This window comes from Kryptolebias marmoratus, linkage group LG16, assembly GCF_001649575.2.
Source record: "Kryptolebias marmoratus isolate JLee-2015 linkage group LG16, ASM164957v2, whole genome shotgun sequence".
NCBI lineage: Eukaryota > Metazoa > Chordata > Actinopteri > Cyprinodontiformes > Rivulidae > Kryptolebias > Kryptolebias marmoratus.
The window spans coordinates 27,461,724-27,479,048 of record NC_051445.1 but is presented as its reverse complement, the minus strand read 5'-3'; the positions used below and the strand labels follow the sequence as shown (position 1 = coordinate 27,479,048).

The following is a 17,325-nucleotide window of genomic DNA, read 5'->3' as shown; positions in this document are numbered from 1 at the left end:
AAAATTAAACAAAATAAACATTTGAAATATATGAGTTTGTATGTAATGTATGAATATAATATACAAGTTTCACTTTTTAAATGGAATTACTGAAATCAATCTACTTTTTCATGATATTCTAATTTTATGACCAGCACCTGTAGTATTGACACTCCAAACTGTGTCCTAGCAATGTTTTTCCAGTTAATGTGGTGTGTCTTTTTTTTTTTTTTTTTGACACAACACCTACCTCCTGCCCTCCCTCCTGGGAGAAAATAAAATAAGAAAATCAGAAACAACTAGGAGTGCCCCAGTGTCTTTCTGCCATCAGTTTTTTTTAAAGGACTATGAAGTGGAAACTATGGTCACAGATGAACTCAGCTTTACTGTCAGAACACGTGCAGGCTTCTCCACCTTGTCCCGGTGAAAATGAGGAAATTTAAAGAGCCTTTGTCAGCAGAATCAGCAGTAAACGTCCCTGTACTCAAAGTCTCTGTTTGATTGGAAGGTTTTCCAGCTGCAGGACTTGGGGTGAGTAAACTTGAATACCCCACAAATGCAAATTGTGTGGACACGGTTATTTTTCAAGCAAAAACATTCAACAATAAGCAACAGTCCTAAAACACAAAGTGACAGCTAAGATTAGTGCACGTTATAATGCTTTCTCTGCTTCTAAAGAGCTTGCTGTTGTGCTGACACTTTTTTGTGCTGTTTTAATTAACCCTGCATGAGGAAAGGATGAGATAAGCAGGCATGGTGAAAAGCATGAATTGCTCCAAACTGGTCTTAAGTTAGGAGTGGTGGCTGCCTGGTCGACAGGGGAATTGGGGGGGGTGAATGGGGAGGTAACAGGCGGTGGGGTTGGACTTTTCAAAGACAAATTATTGCCTGAGGCTAGTTGTTTACTACCAAACTTAAAAAGTTGCTGCTCACAAATAGGTCTTTTTTTTATTCAATAAAACACTTGGTGTTTGTTCCTGGTTCTACTGCTGCGGTTTTCCTGAACAGTAGGTGTTACTAATGAGAAAACAATACTGCTAAAAAGCAGGAAGTGCAATAAGATGAAGCGTTGTCCAAAAAAAGAAACTCAGGAGAGGGAATCCACTGTTTAAACACATCTGGACTCTTTTTACCTTTGTATTTTTTAATGTCTGTTGCAACCATCCTGCTTTCAGACTCTTCATTTATTCGCATTAACACACCAGATTGTATTGGTTCAAATAGGAAATTAACCAGTGCATCTAGATTTAATTCCAAATTTCACTGGTATACAGCTGCTCTGCTGCCACACACATATTGAGCTGGTGAACATTTGTGAATCAATATGAACTTTTTAATCTTCAGAGCTCTAGTTTTGCACATTCAAAATTTAGGTTTTAAGATTTTGGAACAGTTTACAACTAAATGCTCAACTTTGGGTAGTATCTCACTGGGCTGCAACTGTTGGAAACTGGCTGACTTATTGCATTTACAGGTGAGTCTCCAAATTGCCTCAAATCAGTCATGAGGGCCCTCTATTTGCATGAGCCGCAAAAGCCTCAATCTTTCTCAATTTAGTTTCCATAATTCTAGAGCACTGCAGCTGTACTTTGACACCTGCACAGGAGCTCTCCTTATGATAGAAAACATCTGAGGCAACGGTCCTAAATGTCAAAGTCTAAAAACCACACTGATGATAATTAATAAGTCTTTTTAAAAGTTGGTCCAAATCAGCTTATCTTCATTTCTAAAGTGTACTCCAGTAGATCAAATCATAAAAGCAGGGTGGTTGCCAATGAGGGTACAAAGTGGGTACAATATGGGCAGAGGTGAGCAATGAAATAACGTGCACAGCCTACAGTTTTGCAAGCACATGAAAGAAGGCTGTGATTTCTAGAAAGCCACACAAAATGTGGCTGTACGACTCCACGGTTGCTTGGTTGCAAAGACTTCAGTGAGACTGAAACTGAAAAATCTGCCTATTTTCTTACATTTAGTCTCCAACAGTCACAGCCCAGTGGGATACTGGCTTTAGGGTGATAATGTTACACATGATGTTTAAACATTCTAAAATTCCTGTAGAATCTTCCACAAACTTTGCACTTCTGTTACACTTACAGCTTCTACAGGAAAACGTAGACATTACAAAATGATTCCCAAAGGACATTGTATACTTCCCAACTAGTTACATTTTACATAATGTCCCAACTTTTCAGAATTGGAATTGTAGAATTAGGATACTTCTAGGATACTTTTTTTCCATCTTGTACAGAGCCAGAAAAAAAACACTTATTGTTCCTTCTCAAAGCAGAGGAGAAGTGACAGAGAGTGAACTGCACACACATACCGACGGGTTAAATGGATGACGAGATTTACAGAGAGAGCAGAGATGAAAATAAAAAGTAAATAGATAAAATCAGAGATGGAGAGGAGGGTTTGGAGTAAGATGGACAGGCATGTCTGTGTTGTGAATTATTCAACAGGCTGCTCTGCTGGGGGAGCTTGTAAATATCAGTGCAATTTCTGAACCACTGTCTCCTCCATCTAAAAACTTGGTGACAGCTACAGACCAGCACAGCGCTGCTGCCTGGCTGGATGTGAGGCATCGGCATAGGTCAGAGTGTAAACTGCAGAAAAATAACTCACTTTTCAATATTATGTTCAAGGAGAAATGCAGTAAAAGAAATGCATCCAGTAACAACTACTTGAATGTAAAAAATGTCTTATTTTAACTGATCAGCTTTGTTCACATTTCCAGCACAACATGATGTATCAATCATTACACAGTTTTGGCGTAGCTAAAATTAAGAGGCATCATTCAATTCAGGGGAAATATTAATCAATGAAAATAAATTATTCTCATATTAAAATGTGTAATAGTTAAATTTCCATCTAATAACAACCTGTTACAAAAATATAATATTTAATATAATGATGAGTCAAAAGAAAAAAAAAACAAAACATGAGTTGACAGATGAATATGACAGGTGTGTATTTGTGACTGAGTGTGTCTGGTTGTAATAAAATATTTATAGAAGTTTGATGTGATGAAGAGCAGTATTTTCATATGATATGAAAATTAAACTTTTAAATTAAAGTTTTAGAGTAAGATCATCTCATGTTGAGAAATGACAGAATTGAAGCCATTTTGGTCAAACTTTGAAGAAAGCGTTATGCACAATCTCATTTCATAAGATGTCACTCTCAGAGTATCCGATGAGGACTCCCAGCTACTACCACACCAATTTTTAATTTAGTATCTATAAAACTGACTGAGTTAGAGACAGATTTGTGTTGGATAATGTTGATTAGCTGTGGCAGTCATCTTAAGTTGGATTGACATTTAAAGTCAATCAGCTGTAGATGTATTTCTAATGTATTTATTTATTTTAAAATTGTACTGACATCTGTCCACTGGTTTACTCAGGGCTGAAGCCTTGGATGTCTTTTTGTAACAAGAAGATGTAAGCAGGTGTCCAAAAGTAGCTTTGGCTGTCTAGAATTATAAAAAAACCAAAACAAATTTGTGACTATTTTGAGCAAAAATTGCTGTATTGTATTTTTTGAACATATTCAAAATTCCAGCAATAAGACTGAGAGCCTCTGCAACTCATGGGAGGAAACTGAAAACATCCACAAGCAATTTGAGATGTTTTGCAACTTCCTCACGACTATTTCTCCAACAGTTGTAGCCCAGTGAGATAACCTTTTCTGGTTCATTTTTCTGTTTTGTCATGATAAAATGTTGTATCTTTAAACTTTTATTTGAACCCAGTTTTGCTCTTCTTTATGTTTTCCAGCATACAGACCTGTGTCAATACATGGACAAACATCCCGGGGGGCTCCATCCTGACAACGTGAAGGTAATGTTTGCATAACTTTGGTGGACATTTCTATGACACAGCAATACATAAAAAAGACAAAAGAATGGAGTTGATGGTGAACAGACTGTAACAGGCAGGTGGTTAGTAGTCATTAGTGGTCAAAACAACCTGATTATGTGCACAATAATTTTTGTTTTTCAACTTTTTTCTTGAAGCGAGTAATGCTTTTTATGTTGAACTCTCCTCTGAGTATCAACTCTGAACACTACCATTCGTAAAACAGCTCCACAGACAGGGTATCAAACGTTCAGCTGGCTAATTAACATCAGGTTCCTGGAGTATCTTGTTTCTGTGATTGTAACATGTTAGTCATGTGACGGCATGCTGTAAACAACTGAAGAAACAGCATGTAGCCTTTGGACAGAGACAGAGTTTCAGCCTGCGGGATCCCGATGAAGTTGTAAATAACTCCCAGGATTTCCCAGCACTTACACTGGAACAAGCCAGATGTCAGGTCACATTCAGAGAAGGTTACAGGAATTTCACAAACACCATCACTCCCTGACATCTGAACCTGAGATATTCGAAATTAAAATGTACACAAGAACCAGAGCCTTCTTAATGGGTTCTTCTTATGTTTATTTCTTCCTAAAACCTCATGACCTCAATGAAAACCAGTTGTATATCACCTCACCAAAAACCTGTCCAAGGTTCCATGTCTTTTCATCTCTCACATGTTTTTTCCTGCTCTTTCTTCTCATACATACCATCCCTTTTACCAGTGTAGTTCTTGGATTACACAGGTTCTGTTAGGCCCCCTTCACACTGGATGAGGACACCTCTACCCTCTCCATAACCTATAAATTTGTTAGGATGTGGCTGATTTGCAGCATTTATGAACAATTTCCAGTGTAAAGACTGTATTGATTTTGCTACATTCTTAGTACTCACTAAATAGGTTTTTCTGGCTATTATTGGTGTTTTTAAGACCCTGTTCACACAGAACAAGGGTTTTGTGAATACTCAAAAGTTTTATTGTTTGAGCCTTACGTCCACACAAAAACAGCGTTTTTAGGAGCCCTTAACAGTGTTTTTCAAAACCAGGTACCACAGTAAGAAAACCCTTAAAGGTCACCATGGTGTTCTTGTGTGAACACCCTATACACAACCTTTTAACCCTCCTGAAGCCCTCAGAAGAAAGAGAGCCAAAGAGAGGTAGAGAAGCTCCTATATGTTCAGGTCAATTTGACCCGAAGGCCACGAGATGGTTAAAGCTAGAAGGGTTAGAGCTAGAAGTGATCCAGATCAATATCTGCATTACTACCAAAATTTAATTCTTGTGACAATTCCAAAATTTCTTGAAATTTTCATCAGAATCATTAGTTTTTAAGTAATCTTGCTAACAGACACAAAAAGGGGTGGACAGACAGAAAAACAAACAAGCCAAAAAAACATCTTAGCAGAGGTAATGATGATGTCATAGTCCCACCTCTTGCCAAACCTATGACCCCAATAATGACGGATTACATGCTTCCATTTGTGTTGCACATGCCAGATTCTCAACTACAGTAAAATCTTCATATCCTGTAATACTTCAACGATCTGACAAGGCTGATTAACCATAACATTGCCTTGAATAGAGCTAATAAACCCTTATTATTACCAATGATAAAACCCAAATTGGTTTTATCACTTTATTGAACTGTTGACACTAAAGTAAATGTTAAAAAAAAAAAAAATCAACAATATAATTTAACGATACATTAAAAAAATGTGGGAAATAAGAATAGTTTGAAAAGACTGACACTTGTGTAAAAAAATAATTTACCCTGAACTTTGAACATTATGAGGAAAACACTTTCCTCCATGTTCCACTGGATATGCTGCCTGAAATCGTCAGTTATATCCACGGATGTGAACTGGCACAGTTCCTAGTCAATAGTATTTTTTTGTGGCACAAAGTTGCACTTCTTCGTCAGTCCACAAAAAAAAAGAAAAAAAGGTTTTTGCTCTTACATTCGCCATTGTCATCTTTGTGTTCGTGTAGTTACAGTTAGGAGAATCTGGACCTTCTGGAATACCCAGAACAGAAGTTATTCTGAACCTTTTTCATTATCTCAGGATAACATGACTGACATGACCCACTGTGAAGTCAGACTCTAAAGCTGAAGACAGACTCTGTGGATAGTGCTGTGAGTCAGTAAAGCTTCTTGTGTCTGTGGGATGACACCACTGACATAAATTACCAGGTGGGACGAAGTGATAATGGAACGAAGAAGGCAACTTGATGGTGTTAGTGGTGGGAAAGGTGTGAGGATGTTCTGTCATGCATCGAGGTAACACTTCTGGCTCCGTCTGTTATGTAACACATCATACCTTTCACCACTCAGGATTTACATCAGTAATATGTGTTACTTAGTGACAGCAGTCGTGTTAAAAGTCACATGAATAATATGGAATTATTGGGAGAGAGCAGATCTTGTTTGTACCTGCTGACTTAGTTCGATCTCTGACATGTAAATTTTAATTTGCTGAGGCCTTTGTGCCTGTGTAGACATGTAACAAAGGTGGCACTGAATTACAGTAGCTTAACATAATGGTGCTGATAAATAATCTCAGTTTTGTTACTGTTTTCTTTTTGTATTTAAAATTGAAACTAAGTTAGTTGAAAATGCCGTTGCTTTTTTAAAGCACATAGAACACTTTCTTTCAAACATTTTATAGGAAGGAAACTGTAATGAAAAATAACAATGGTGTAAAAGTTTAAAAACTGGCTTTTGAATGAACTAGTATAATATTTTTGAACTTGGAATTGTTTTAAAGAGGCAGAAATCCACGTTAGTCTTGCTCCCTTCAGATAAGCCATTAGCTTGTCAATCCAGTCAGACTTAACCTCTCTGAACTTTATATTTATTTATAATTTGTTTAATTATAATGAATTGCACATTCCTACGGCGTAATCTTACCCTAGGGGGGGTTGTCACATATTTGTTATCTATTTGAAATGTGGCAGAGGCTCCACTTCCATTCTGTGAAGAATGGATTCAAAGACATTTATCAGCTCTTTCAGAAGCGCTCTCTCTTCTTTTTGTTTTTGGGAAAAACTGTTCCAGACAAAGAGACTTGAAATGATTTTCTTTTTCAGACAGCTACAGCCTTGTTCAACATCAGGGACAAAGGGTCAGCTACAAACTTAAGTTCAATCCGTTTTACTTTGACTTTTTCTTCCTTCTTTTCATCGAATTGCTTATAATCATTTAGCTCTTACTTCTGTGTCCATATTAAATATGGAAGATTTTACACTGGCTGAGAGTGATGGATCAGTTATGCATAGAAAAATAATATTAAAATAATTATTATGATAAATATTGGCTGGCACAAGAGCAACACTAACAGCTGCCAGTAGCAATCTTTTAATCATCACGTTTCCTGGGTGTCAGGTGTGGTGACGAGTGAGGCGAACCCAATGTGAAGACTCATTCTGAGAGCTTCAGGAAAAAAAAAGCTAATTTATTTACACAAAAATAAAAAGAAACAAAAAACAAAGGCTGACGTGGCATCAAACTAAAACTAAGTAGAAAGCACTAACTAAATTCAAGGTTGCAAAAAACATGAGGGCGAGACACGAGGGAAAACCAGACAGCACAAGAAAGCAGCAACGAACCAGTAAGTGGAGGAGATGACCAGGTTTTAAAGACAGGAGGGCACAGGTGAGTGATTACAAACTCATAGCAGGTAAAGAGGGGTGTGGCAGGCAAACAAGTGATAAGCTGAGGACAAGTGAATGATGACAGGAATAAAAGAGACACAAGGAACAAAAACTGAACTAAGATGAGGAAACATGATGACAACCAAATTACAAAATAAAAAGAAACAATAAACCTAAACTGAACACAGGGTGACCAGAAACACGAAAAAACAATAACCCTAAAACAAAAAGAAACTCCAAGGAAACCCAAATCCTGACACTGGGTAATGTCACAACATTGCCTCTTACGTAGACTTATCTGATACACTAGCATACATAGCCTGACCTCCAGCAAGTTGGTACAGAGTAACTGGTCTTGTTGGAGAATTCTGCACTAAGATCACATATAACTCACATAAACACTGTGATAACAAAGGTTACAGTGACCCAACAATAATGTTATTCTATGTTTCACTAACACTCTGCTCTGCCACAGTACTGTGATGTACTTATGGTCTAATGGTTGTTCCCATTTTTGTCAACTTTACCCATTTCATTGGAGCTAGGTACCAGTGGCATATTCCTTTCTGTTCTTGTAGCGCGTAAATTTGATGTGGACAATGTCATGTGGTTGTTGCTGCATAAAACCATATGTTTACATAAACTGTAAGAAAAGACAGAACTATTTTTTTTTCACTGTCTGACATTAAATCAGACTAAACCTCTCCTGTTTTAGGTTAGGTAGGATTTCCTAAATTACCCGAATAGGGAGAGAACCTTTATTACTTTCTGCAAAGTCACAAGTTTACATAAGTTTTCTTAGTATTTGGTAGCATTGTCTTTAAACTGTATGACTTAGGTCAAATGTTTTGGTTTCCTTCCACAAGCTTTTCACAATAGTTTGCTGGAAACTTTTGAACAGAACTGGTGTACCTAAGTCAGGTTTGTAGGCCGTTTTGCTCTATTTCCACACAATGTTCTTTCTTCATGATGCCATCTATTTTGTGTACCAGTCCCTCCTGCCTCAAAACACCCCCACACCATGATGCTGCCACCCCTGTACTTTGCAGTTTTCCTCAGTGAAGATGGTCAGTATTGTCAAACGGATCAATTTTAGTTTCATCAGACCACAGGACACATCTAAAAAACTGAAGGTTTTTGTGCATTTGCAAACTGGAAACTGACTTTTTAATGTTCCTTTTTCTTGCTGAGTGGCCTTCCAGCCCATGTTGGTACAGGACTCATTTTGTTGAGCACAATGGCACTTTTTTATTAGCTTCAGTCTTTGCATCTTCGTAAGATCTTTTGCTTTTATCTTGAAGTTGATACACACATTTCACACCAAAATGTACTCCAAAATGTACTTTCACACCATGTTTTAGACATGTATTAATGGTTAGACAATGTTTGAATTGACTATATACTTATCCTGCAGTGCATTAATAATTAAGACAGTTGGTAGTAGTTTATTAAGTTTTTTTGTGAACCCTTTTAAAGTGAAGTCTATTTATGCTTTATTAAGTATTTGTTAATGTAGACAAAACTCTGAAGGGCCACAAGTTCCTTGTCACCTGTGCAAATTAGATCAGAATCAACACCTGCACATTCCATTACTTTAATTAGAAATGAAGCCGTTTTCCAGAAGCCAACCAAAAATAGTTATGTGTCAATTGTAATATTTTTCAATGGCTTGTTTCTCCAGCTGTAGCTTTAAAGGTACAATTTTTTTTGCACCCTACCTCAGGGTAGTCCCTCACTAGGCTGTGACTGTTGGAGACTGGTGAATCTAATTTGCAAGAAAATAGAGGAATTTTCCATTGCAGTCTCACGGAATTCTGAGTGTTGCAGTTGCATTTTTAGATGGTCAATTTTTGAAAATCACAGCCTTTTCTTGTGTGTGTGGCTTGCAAAACTGCATTCTAGGTCATGCACATTATTTTGTTGTCCGCCTTTTCTTTCTGAAGTCTTGTTCAGCAGTCTCACATTGTGATTTTATAAGAACTGTTTTCTTAACTTTTGTTCTTCCATTGAGTGTGATAGAGCAGATTAGAGTTTAACTCATGTTAAATTTCATACAGACCTGAGCATAAACACTGTGTGGAGTGTTAATGTCTGTTATCAGGGTGTTTTAGGATTACGTGGGTGAGTACAGTCACTCAGATGTCCCCTTGTTTACTAATCAGCAACATAAAAGCCATTAGTGTCTCTACTGGCTGTAGATCAGATTAACATTCAGAGACATGCACTCAGACAATCACTGCTAATGTAGTTAATGGTCATAAAGCAGCACAGTATGTGTTCCTGCAGGGTCAGACTGAAACTACATGATCCTGGGTGAAGTTCAGGAGAAATACGCTTGCTGAAATATGAACTCTTCTCACCTCATGTCCTCAGCTGCAGTTTGGTAGCAGCTCTACATTATTCCAGTACAAACATGTAATTAGTCTGCTTCTGACATGATAATTTTGTTCGAATAGACCCTGTCAGCTGAAGGCCCTAATGCAATCATATTTGAAAGCAAAATGAAATCCAGTTTCCACTTCAGAAATCACTACAGAGCAGGTGATCATTGTGATAATCTGTCACATTTCAACATCACTGCTGTATTTTCCTGCTTGTTTTGTCAAAACTTATTTAATTGCATGTAATAAATTAGCTGGAAATTACAAAATATATCAGCTTTTATAGGTTGAGTGTTAGTGTTTTTTTCTTAGTTAAATTTGGGTCTCATTTTTACTTAAAACATTGTCAATTACCAACCTGGCATTCCTTGAAAAAAAATATATCATCTGCAGCATGTCAAAACAATTTTATATTAAGATTATATTTTATTGAGAATTAATGGAGTTGTAACTATTTTGGTCAAACATTTCATCAAACACATCACAACATAATGTGTTGCATGGTCTCATGTGGAATTATAAGATTACGCTCAGAGTACATGATGTGAAAGACTTTTAGCCATATCAAATTTTAGCAGGATTTGTAAAATTGATTGAGCTATAGCCATTTTTGTGTTGGCTAATGTGGATTAGCTGTGATTTCCATTTTTAATTGGATTGACTCCAAAAGATAACTAGAGGAATAGCATTTTTTGCAAAATATGCAGTGCGAATGCTGAGTGGCTGAATGGCTTTGCTGAAATTTGCTAAATAAGCTGAAACTGAACCGTAAAACTAAAAGAAGCAGAAAACTAGCAAAAGCCAAAATAAGCAAAATTCTAGCTAATGTTAAAAATACCAAAATGCTAGCTAGATGTAGCAAAACATGAACAACAAGTAGCAAGCAGCTGGAGTTAGCAGATCGTCTGAGCCACAACAATAAACATTGAATGATCGGGTTTAACCAAAAATGGTTAGTTGAGCCGAAATTCAGCGGGTGGGTTTACAAGACCGAATATGATAAGTATAAGTTTTTTACTTATAGAAAATATTAATATGGCTTGTGCTAATTTATCCTTGTTTAACAGTAAAATTATGCTATTAAATTCATCATTAGACATGTTTTATGTTGTTGCTACATGTAGTGATCCAACATGCAGCCTGTGCCACAAAAAGCACAGTACAGTACAACATCTCTCTATTTTTCAGAGTCCTCTGTTGTTATTAATCGGTCTTGATGAGAGACTTGTGTTGGTACCTTTTTTGCACTTTTTCATTTATCTTAATTTAATTTATTTGTAAATGTTATTTAAATTAGGATTCAAATTAGGTGCTAACAATTTGTAGTTATTTTAATTGTATTTTTGTTTAAAAAAGTATTTCAAAAGTGCCTTTTTGTTAAACTGTAGTTGTGTAAATAATTGACACAAATATCTTACAATATCACATGATAAATAACCATATTTTCAACTTTCCTGTCAACTTTAATCTTTTTTTTTACTAAATCATGGTCGGCCGGCGATCGGCCGGCAAATGGCCACCTACCACCGGGCTTAACCTCTTTTCTGGGGGAAACCCTGAGTAGACAGTGTTACTGACCATCAGGCTACTGGATCTTGGACATGTGTAAGTAAGGTTTAATTTGTTAGAAAAACAAAAAGTCATAGCATCCATCTCCTGAATGAGTTAATTACAGTCTTCATCCCTGCAGTGTAACACAGCTGCTCATTGAAACATGAGCCAAGAACAATTCAGGGCATTTGCGGAACTTTATGGTCCTTTGTTGCAGAAGCTCAGAGCAGGTTGATCCTGTCGCTGATTCAGCCCATTAAAGAGCACATTTTAGTGATGTTTAGTGGAAAAGATGGGGGTTCTTTCTGTGCCTGCTGGCAGATGGTAGCAGCTTTTCTCTCCATTTAACACTCCTTCATTTGATCTCCCCCTCACTGATTTCACCATATTTACTCGTTTCAGCATAATAACACTGTGGGGATGAGTCAGTGAGTCTGAATGTTTGTATTTCTGAGTCCTGCCCATGTTGGTGTGTTTCATACTGTCAGTATCTGGATTCAAATGTTTTCATGCACAGATGGTTTAAACCTCTTGACCCCATTGTAGATAAAAGACCTAGCATTCCTGGAAGGAATGCATATCACCTGCTGCTTTTCAAGCCAGAGTTTTGGACTAAAGTCATCCTAGGATGAGAAGGGACAGAGTTGTAGCCACAGACAATTTTAGCTCAACATCTGTAAAATGGACCAAGTTATCACCAGTTTTGTGTTTTTGAGGTCAGCTGGCTGTAGTGGCCATCTTGAATTGAGTTTAATTTAAAACTCAATCAGTTGTAGAGGTACTCCATGTTCTAAGAGTAAGCTTGGGTCAGAGTGCCAAGGCTCCTGCCTTCCGCTGCCGCCAATAGCACTTAGCACCCGACCCGTTTGGCCCCTCCTGCAGGTGGTGAGCTCACAGGAACAGGAGCACATGTAACTCATTCAAGTTCAGCCCAACCAGACCCCATGGGGAGAAGGCCAGTCACCAGGTGCTCACAGACCAGCCCCTCCCCCAGGCCAGGCTCCAGGGGGTAGCTCAAGGTCTTGTTCATAAGTGAGGGAAAAATGAAATGCAAAATCCACAGACAGATTGGTGCGGCGTACTCTGCACCGATCTGTTGTGGTGAAGAGGCAGCTGAACTGCAAGACAAAGCTCTCTGTTTATCGGTTGGTCTTATGTTCCTACACTCACCTATGGTCATGAATTCTGGGTAGTGACCTAAAGAATGAGATTGTGGATACAGGTGCTTGAAATTAGTTTTCTCTGCAGAGTAGCTAGGCTCTCCTTTAGAGACAGCGAAGAAGTTCAGTTATCTTGGAGAGACTCAGAGTATAGCCCTTGCTCCTCATTATCAAGAGGAGGCAGTTGGGGTAGTCCAAAGAAGACCCAGAACATGCTGAGAGATGTTTGGGTTTCCCGACTCAAGGTGTTACCCAGGCCACGTGACTCCAGAACAAGGGACAGACAATAGATGGATCGACAAACTACATCTAGTGATTACTTTCTGAAAGTTTCCTAAAAATTAATCTTAGAGTTTTTGCTTACTGACAGACATAGTTGACTCCAATAGTTAATGGCAAAGTTTGAACCACTAATCTCACATAATCTGTCTGTGCTGCTAGTAGAATGACTCCTAGCTATGACTACACCGAATTTCAGCTCAGTATTTGTAGACTTGACTGAGTTACAGTAATTTTTGTGTTTGATAAAGTTGCTTACCTGTGGTGGCCATTTTGAGTCAGGTTGCCTCAAGAAGGTTAATCAGTTATATATGTACATCCAGTAATTACTTTCTGTGAGTTTCATTTACATTTTTCCAGTGGTTGATGAGATTTTTTGCTAACAGAGACAAGCAAACATAAACGCACACAGGTGCCTACTTGATCGCTATGTTATGTTCAAAATGAATGATTCTTCCTGTCAGAGATGTGTTATCTTGGGTTGTTATGGATCAGCATCATGCTAAGTCACTGCATCTTTGACACCTTTCTTTTCTGATCTTCTTTCCTGTGTTTTTGTCTCAGTGAATGTGTGAAAGTAACTGTGAACCCCAATGTGCTGCTGTCACTTTGATGCATTACCTCTTCCTTTGCTGCACATTGAATATCAGACAAAAGAGACCCTCTGCTGCATTTTAAAGATGGATAACAGAGGCAATCCCATCCACTCACTGTTTCAGAATGCTTATCTGGTTGAAGAGCTGTGATTGCCTATGGTATGACTGCAATAAGTATTTAATCATTAGAAAAATTGCAGTGTGTTTATTTGTGTGCTGCTGATGGATTATCCTCTGTGCAGCAGGGTCACTCCTCAGGTGATAGATAATATTAATGACTGATTTAACTGCAGTCAGACAGCTCATTTCTCCCACAGTTAGAAACTAATAATGCTTCATGATTAAACACACACTGAATCAAAGATCCTCCAGGCTGTTTTTCAGGAAAAGAGCCAAAACATCATGACCATCTCTGCCTGATGTGTTATTAATGCCATCTAAAACTAATGTCTGTGTATTTTGCCCAAGAAGTTCATTTTATCAGATGGAATTGCTGTGGATCAGACTTGTTACAGTATATTTCACCTCAGATTAGTCAGTACTCTCCACAGCTAACTGGGTCCAAACAGGTATCTCAGCGGGTGTGTTAATAAACCCTTCTGACCACAGGAATGATTGTTATTAGGTGGATTATCACATGTTTGTACTGCAGTAAGACTCTACACAAGTCATTTCCTGTTGTAGGAGAAGTGTGTTATACTATAGTTTTGTTGTTGGTTTGTTTGTTTGTTTCTGTGTGGGTATTAAATAAAAGCCTGGTGGAAAATTTCCAACAGCTGAATGTTATAAAAAGTGAGGCAATGCATTTAAGCAAATTACAATCAATCTGGAAAAGGGCAAATAACATGTCAAATTATTCAAGACGGTTTGTTTTTCAAAGCAAACATTTTCTTTACATTTGACAATATACTGTAATTCTATCATAAGAGTTAAAAAAAACAGGAACTGGACTTCATTCTGTAGATGGGAATGTCTGGCCTTCCTTTTGGGTAGTTTTTTCAGTACAAAACTGGAAAGTGTGGAGCACTAAGCTTTAAACTACATGAAATTAGAACTCTACACCATCAGGCGGAACATGTTTCCACAAGAAGAGAAGTAAAGGAAGGGGGGGAATCAAAACAGCTCTCCAAACCTGTGGATATCCTAACCGAGTTTTTGTTAAGTCAGCAAGGAAATCTACAAAACATGCCACAGAACAGAACAGGGAGGAAATTAGCAAATTCAAAAACACTCATTTCTTATGTTAATATCTGAGAAAATCAGAAGGATTTTCTCCAAACACAACATCTCAGTGTATTTCAAACCTAACAGGACTCTCAGACTGAGGCTGGTTGATCCTAAGCATAAAATATCCAAACAAAATTGAGTGGTGTGGTGTCTGCTGTTCAGTGCAGTGGATGCATGGATCATCACAGGAGAGGCAGCTCTTCAAGATAAGACTCAGCTGTGCACCTTCACCTCAAGGACAAGGAGCACTCTTTTGAGGACCAAAATGTTCATATTTTGGACCAAGAAGGGTGTGAAGGAAATCATTTATGTCAGTTTAAAGAGTTCATTTTTAAACAAGGGAGAATTTCAGCTTTCTAAAACTTACAATGGAGCATTAAGCCTGATATCCAGCCATTTTACTGTAACACATTCATGCAGATGATCAAAACATCTGTCTTGTGAGCCAGGCAAACAAAGACCCTAACGCCTCTCAAGAGGAAGGGGAGAGAAATAAATCTGCATGTGAATCCAGCTCGCAGAAATGAAGCAGCTGATGCAGTTTAAAGCTTGAAACTCCACACTCTCTAGTTTTGAATTGGTAAAACTCCCGGGATGGGAAGCAAATAATCTTTAAACTACAGAATAAAAATCCAGTTGTTTCTGTCTTTTAAACTCTTAGGATTTACCACATTCCTGGATGACTGAGAATCTACACCAGCAGTATAATGTTATAGTAGTAAAATATATGATTCATATTAGCTGTTTTATTTACATTAGGGTTAGGGTTATCAACACTATATATGTATATAGACATTCTAAATATAAACATGTTTATCTACAAAAGTAAATAGTGCAGTTAGTCATCGTATAGATATAATACTGCAGTGAGTTATGATCACCCGGTGTGGTGACCTGTCATCACAGTGCAGTGAGTATCCTGTAAGTTTGTGTGCAGTTAATTGACACAGACCCCAATCAGTCAATCAACCAATTAGTCAATCAAAGACATAGCATTTTTTAAAAGAATGCATATTGCCCACAGCCTTTCATTCCAAATTTTAGAACAAGATTATCCGATGTTGAGAAATGATGCATTTATAGCCATTTTAGCCAAACCTTAAAAGTTATTTTATATGTGACTTCATCTAATATTCTACATGCTCTGTTACTGCTTGAAAGAATGTGTCTGAGCTACTAACACACTAAATTATTCTCTAATTATTATTCTCCAATATTCTCTGAGGTATAGGCATTTTTGCATTTTCAAAGGTTGAGTAGCCGTGGTGGCCATCTTGACTTGAATCGACTCCAAAAGTACAGCTGTAGTTGTACTTTCAATAAATACCTTTTGAGAGTTTCAGTGAAATTTGTCCAGTGGTTCATGAGATATTTGCTAATATATATATATATATATATATATATATATATATATATATATATATAATCTCCTTTGTCAGTGTATAATGATGTTTAATTCAGCACTATAGCCTTATTCATTGTTAAGCTGTGAACCAGAGACATTGATCCTCTGACCCTCATTCCCTCTCTGGGTTACAAATAAACTCTCATATAATCTAGCAGCAGGAGAGACATGTAATCAGTCCAGCTTCAGAAAAAAATAAAAATAAAGATGTGATTGAAAAGGAGCAGAGAGCACAAATGTCTTCTGACCAGTCATCCCATTATGTTCACATGCCACTTAATGACAATGGATAAGAATGAAAATTTAATCACAATCAAACACAAAACCAACTACATGTGTTCTCATGCACACAGTACACACACACAAGAAGAACCCTGACTTCAGAACTGTGTTAAATGACCAGATTAGAACAGAAACCAATGATACATGGAGAATAGTCATTATAGGCTACTTGGGCTTAAAATACATACAGTATATGGCATTAAGAGCAACAAGAGCTTGATAAAATGATGGAAGTTAAAAGGTAATAACTATAGTTCCGGACAAACTTCAGGTTATAGGACAGAGAAATCAAAAAAAGCAGTTAGCACACAGCAAACAGTTTACAGTTTGATGATAACATTAAATTGCAAGTCCATCCTTGATCCTTTTTGTCTGATAATTCCTTCTGTTTGGACTGAAGACCAATTCTGGCAGCCATCTTGTCTGTTACATGTGCTAGCATAGGTAATCTCCATGAGCGACTGAGCCTTGTAGCAGCTAACCCTAACCCTGTCTCTCTCTCTCTTTCAAAAATTATCAGGTAAATAGTAACTTTCAGAAAGACAAAAGTAATCCTGATGGTGATGAGCTGACTTTTATAAAGGTTCTAAATAATCAGGAATGCTGAGATTTCTATATGTGAACAAGCTGCCTTCCCCAGTTAAACTGTGTTTGAAGTTTTCCTGTGAAATACAAAACTACTTGTGGATGAAACACCCAGCTACATTTTTCTTTAGAAACATTATTTGTCTATGATGCGTTTGAAGCCCTGGAAAAAGCTATTCAACCTGGAGAGACTCACGACAAAGAGAAGCTGCAATTAAATGGTTTTATTTAACATGAATGACATCAGATATTTGGCGCTCGGACCTCGGCGGAAGACGCGAGTGCCGACAATAGCAATGCGCTTCGAGGAGAAGCTCAGGTTGAGCATTAGAGGCGTCTTCCCCGAGCCGGACACTGGTGGTGGAGGT

At 37.6% G+C, this 17,325-nt stretch overlaps 1 protein-coding gene across 4 annotated transcripts in view; it reads left to right on the top strand.

The window, feature by feature from the left end:
* Positions 1 to 17,325, top strand: part of cdk14 (cyclin-dependent kinase 14) — a 257,244-nt gene that overhangs the window by 98,492 nt on the left and 141,427 nt on the right. For all 4 annotated transcript variants that reach the window (XM_037980343.1, XM_037980346.1, XM_037980345.1 and 1 more), the window contains one exon: positions 3,759 to 3,821. In XM_037980343.1, coding sequence (XP_037836271.1) covers positions 3,759 to 3,821 — 63 coding nt within the window. The remainder of the gene's footprint in view (positions 1 to 3,758; positions 3,822 to 17,325) is intronic.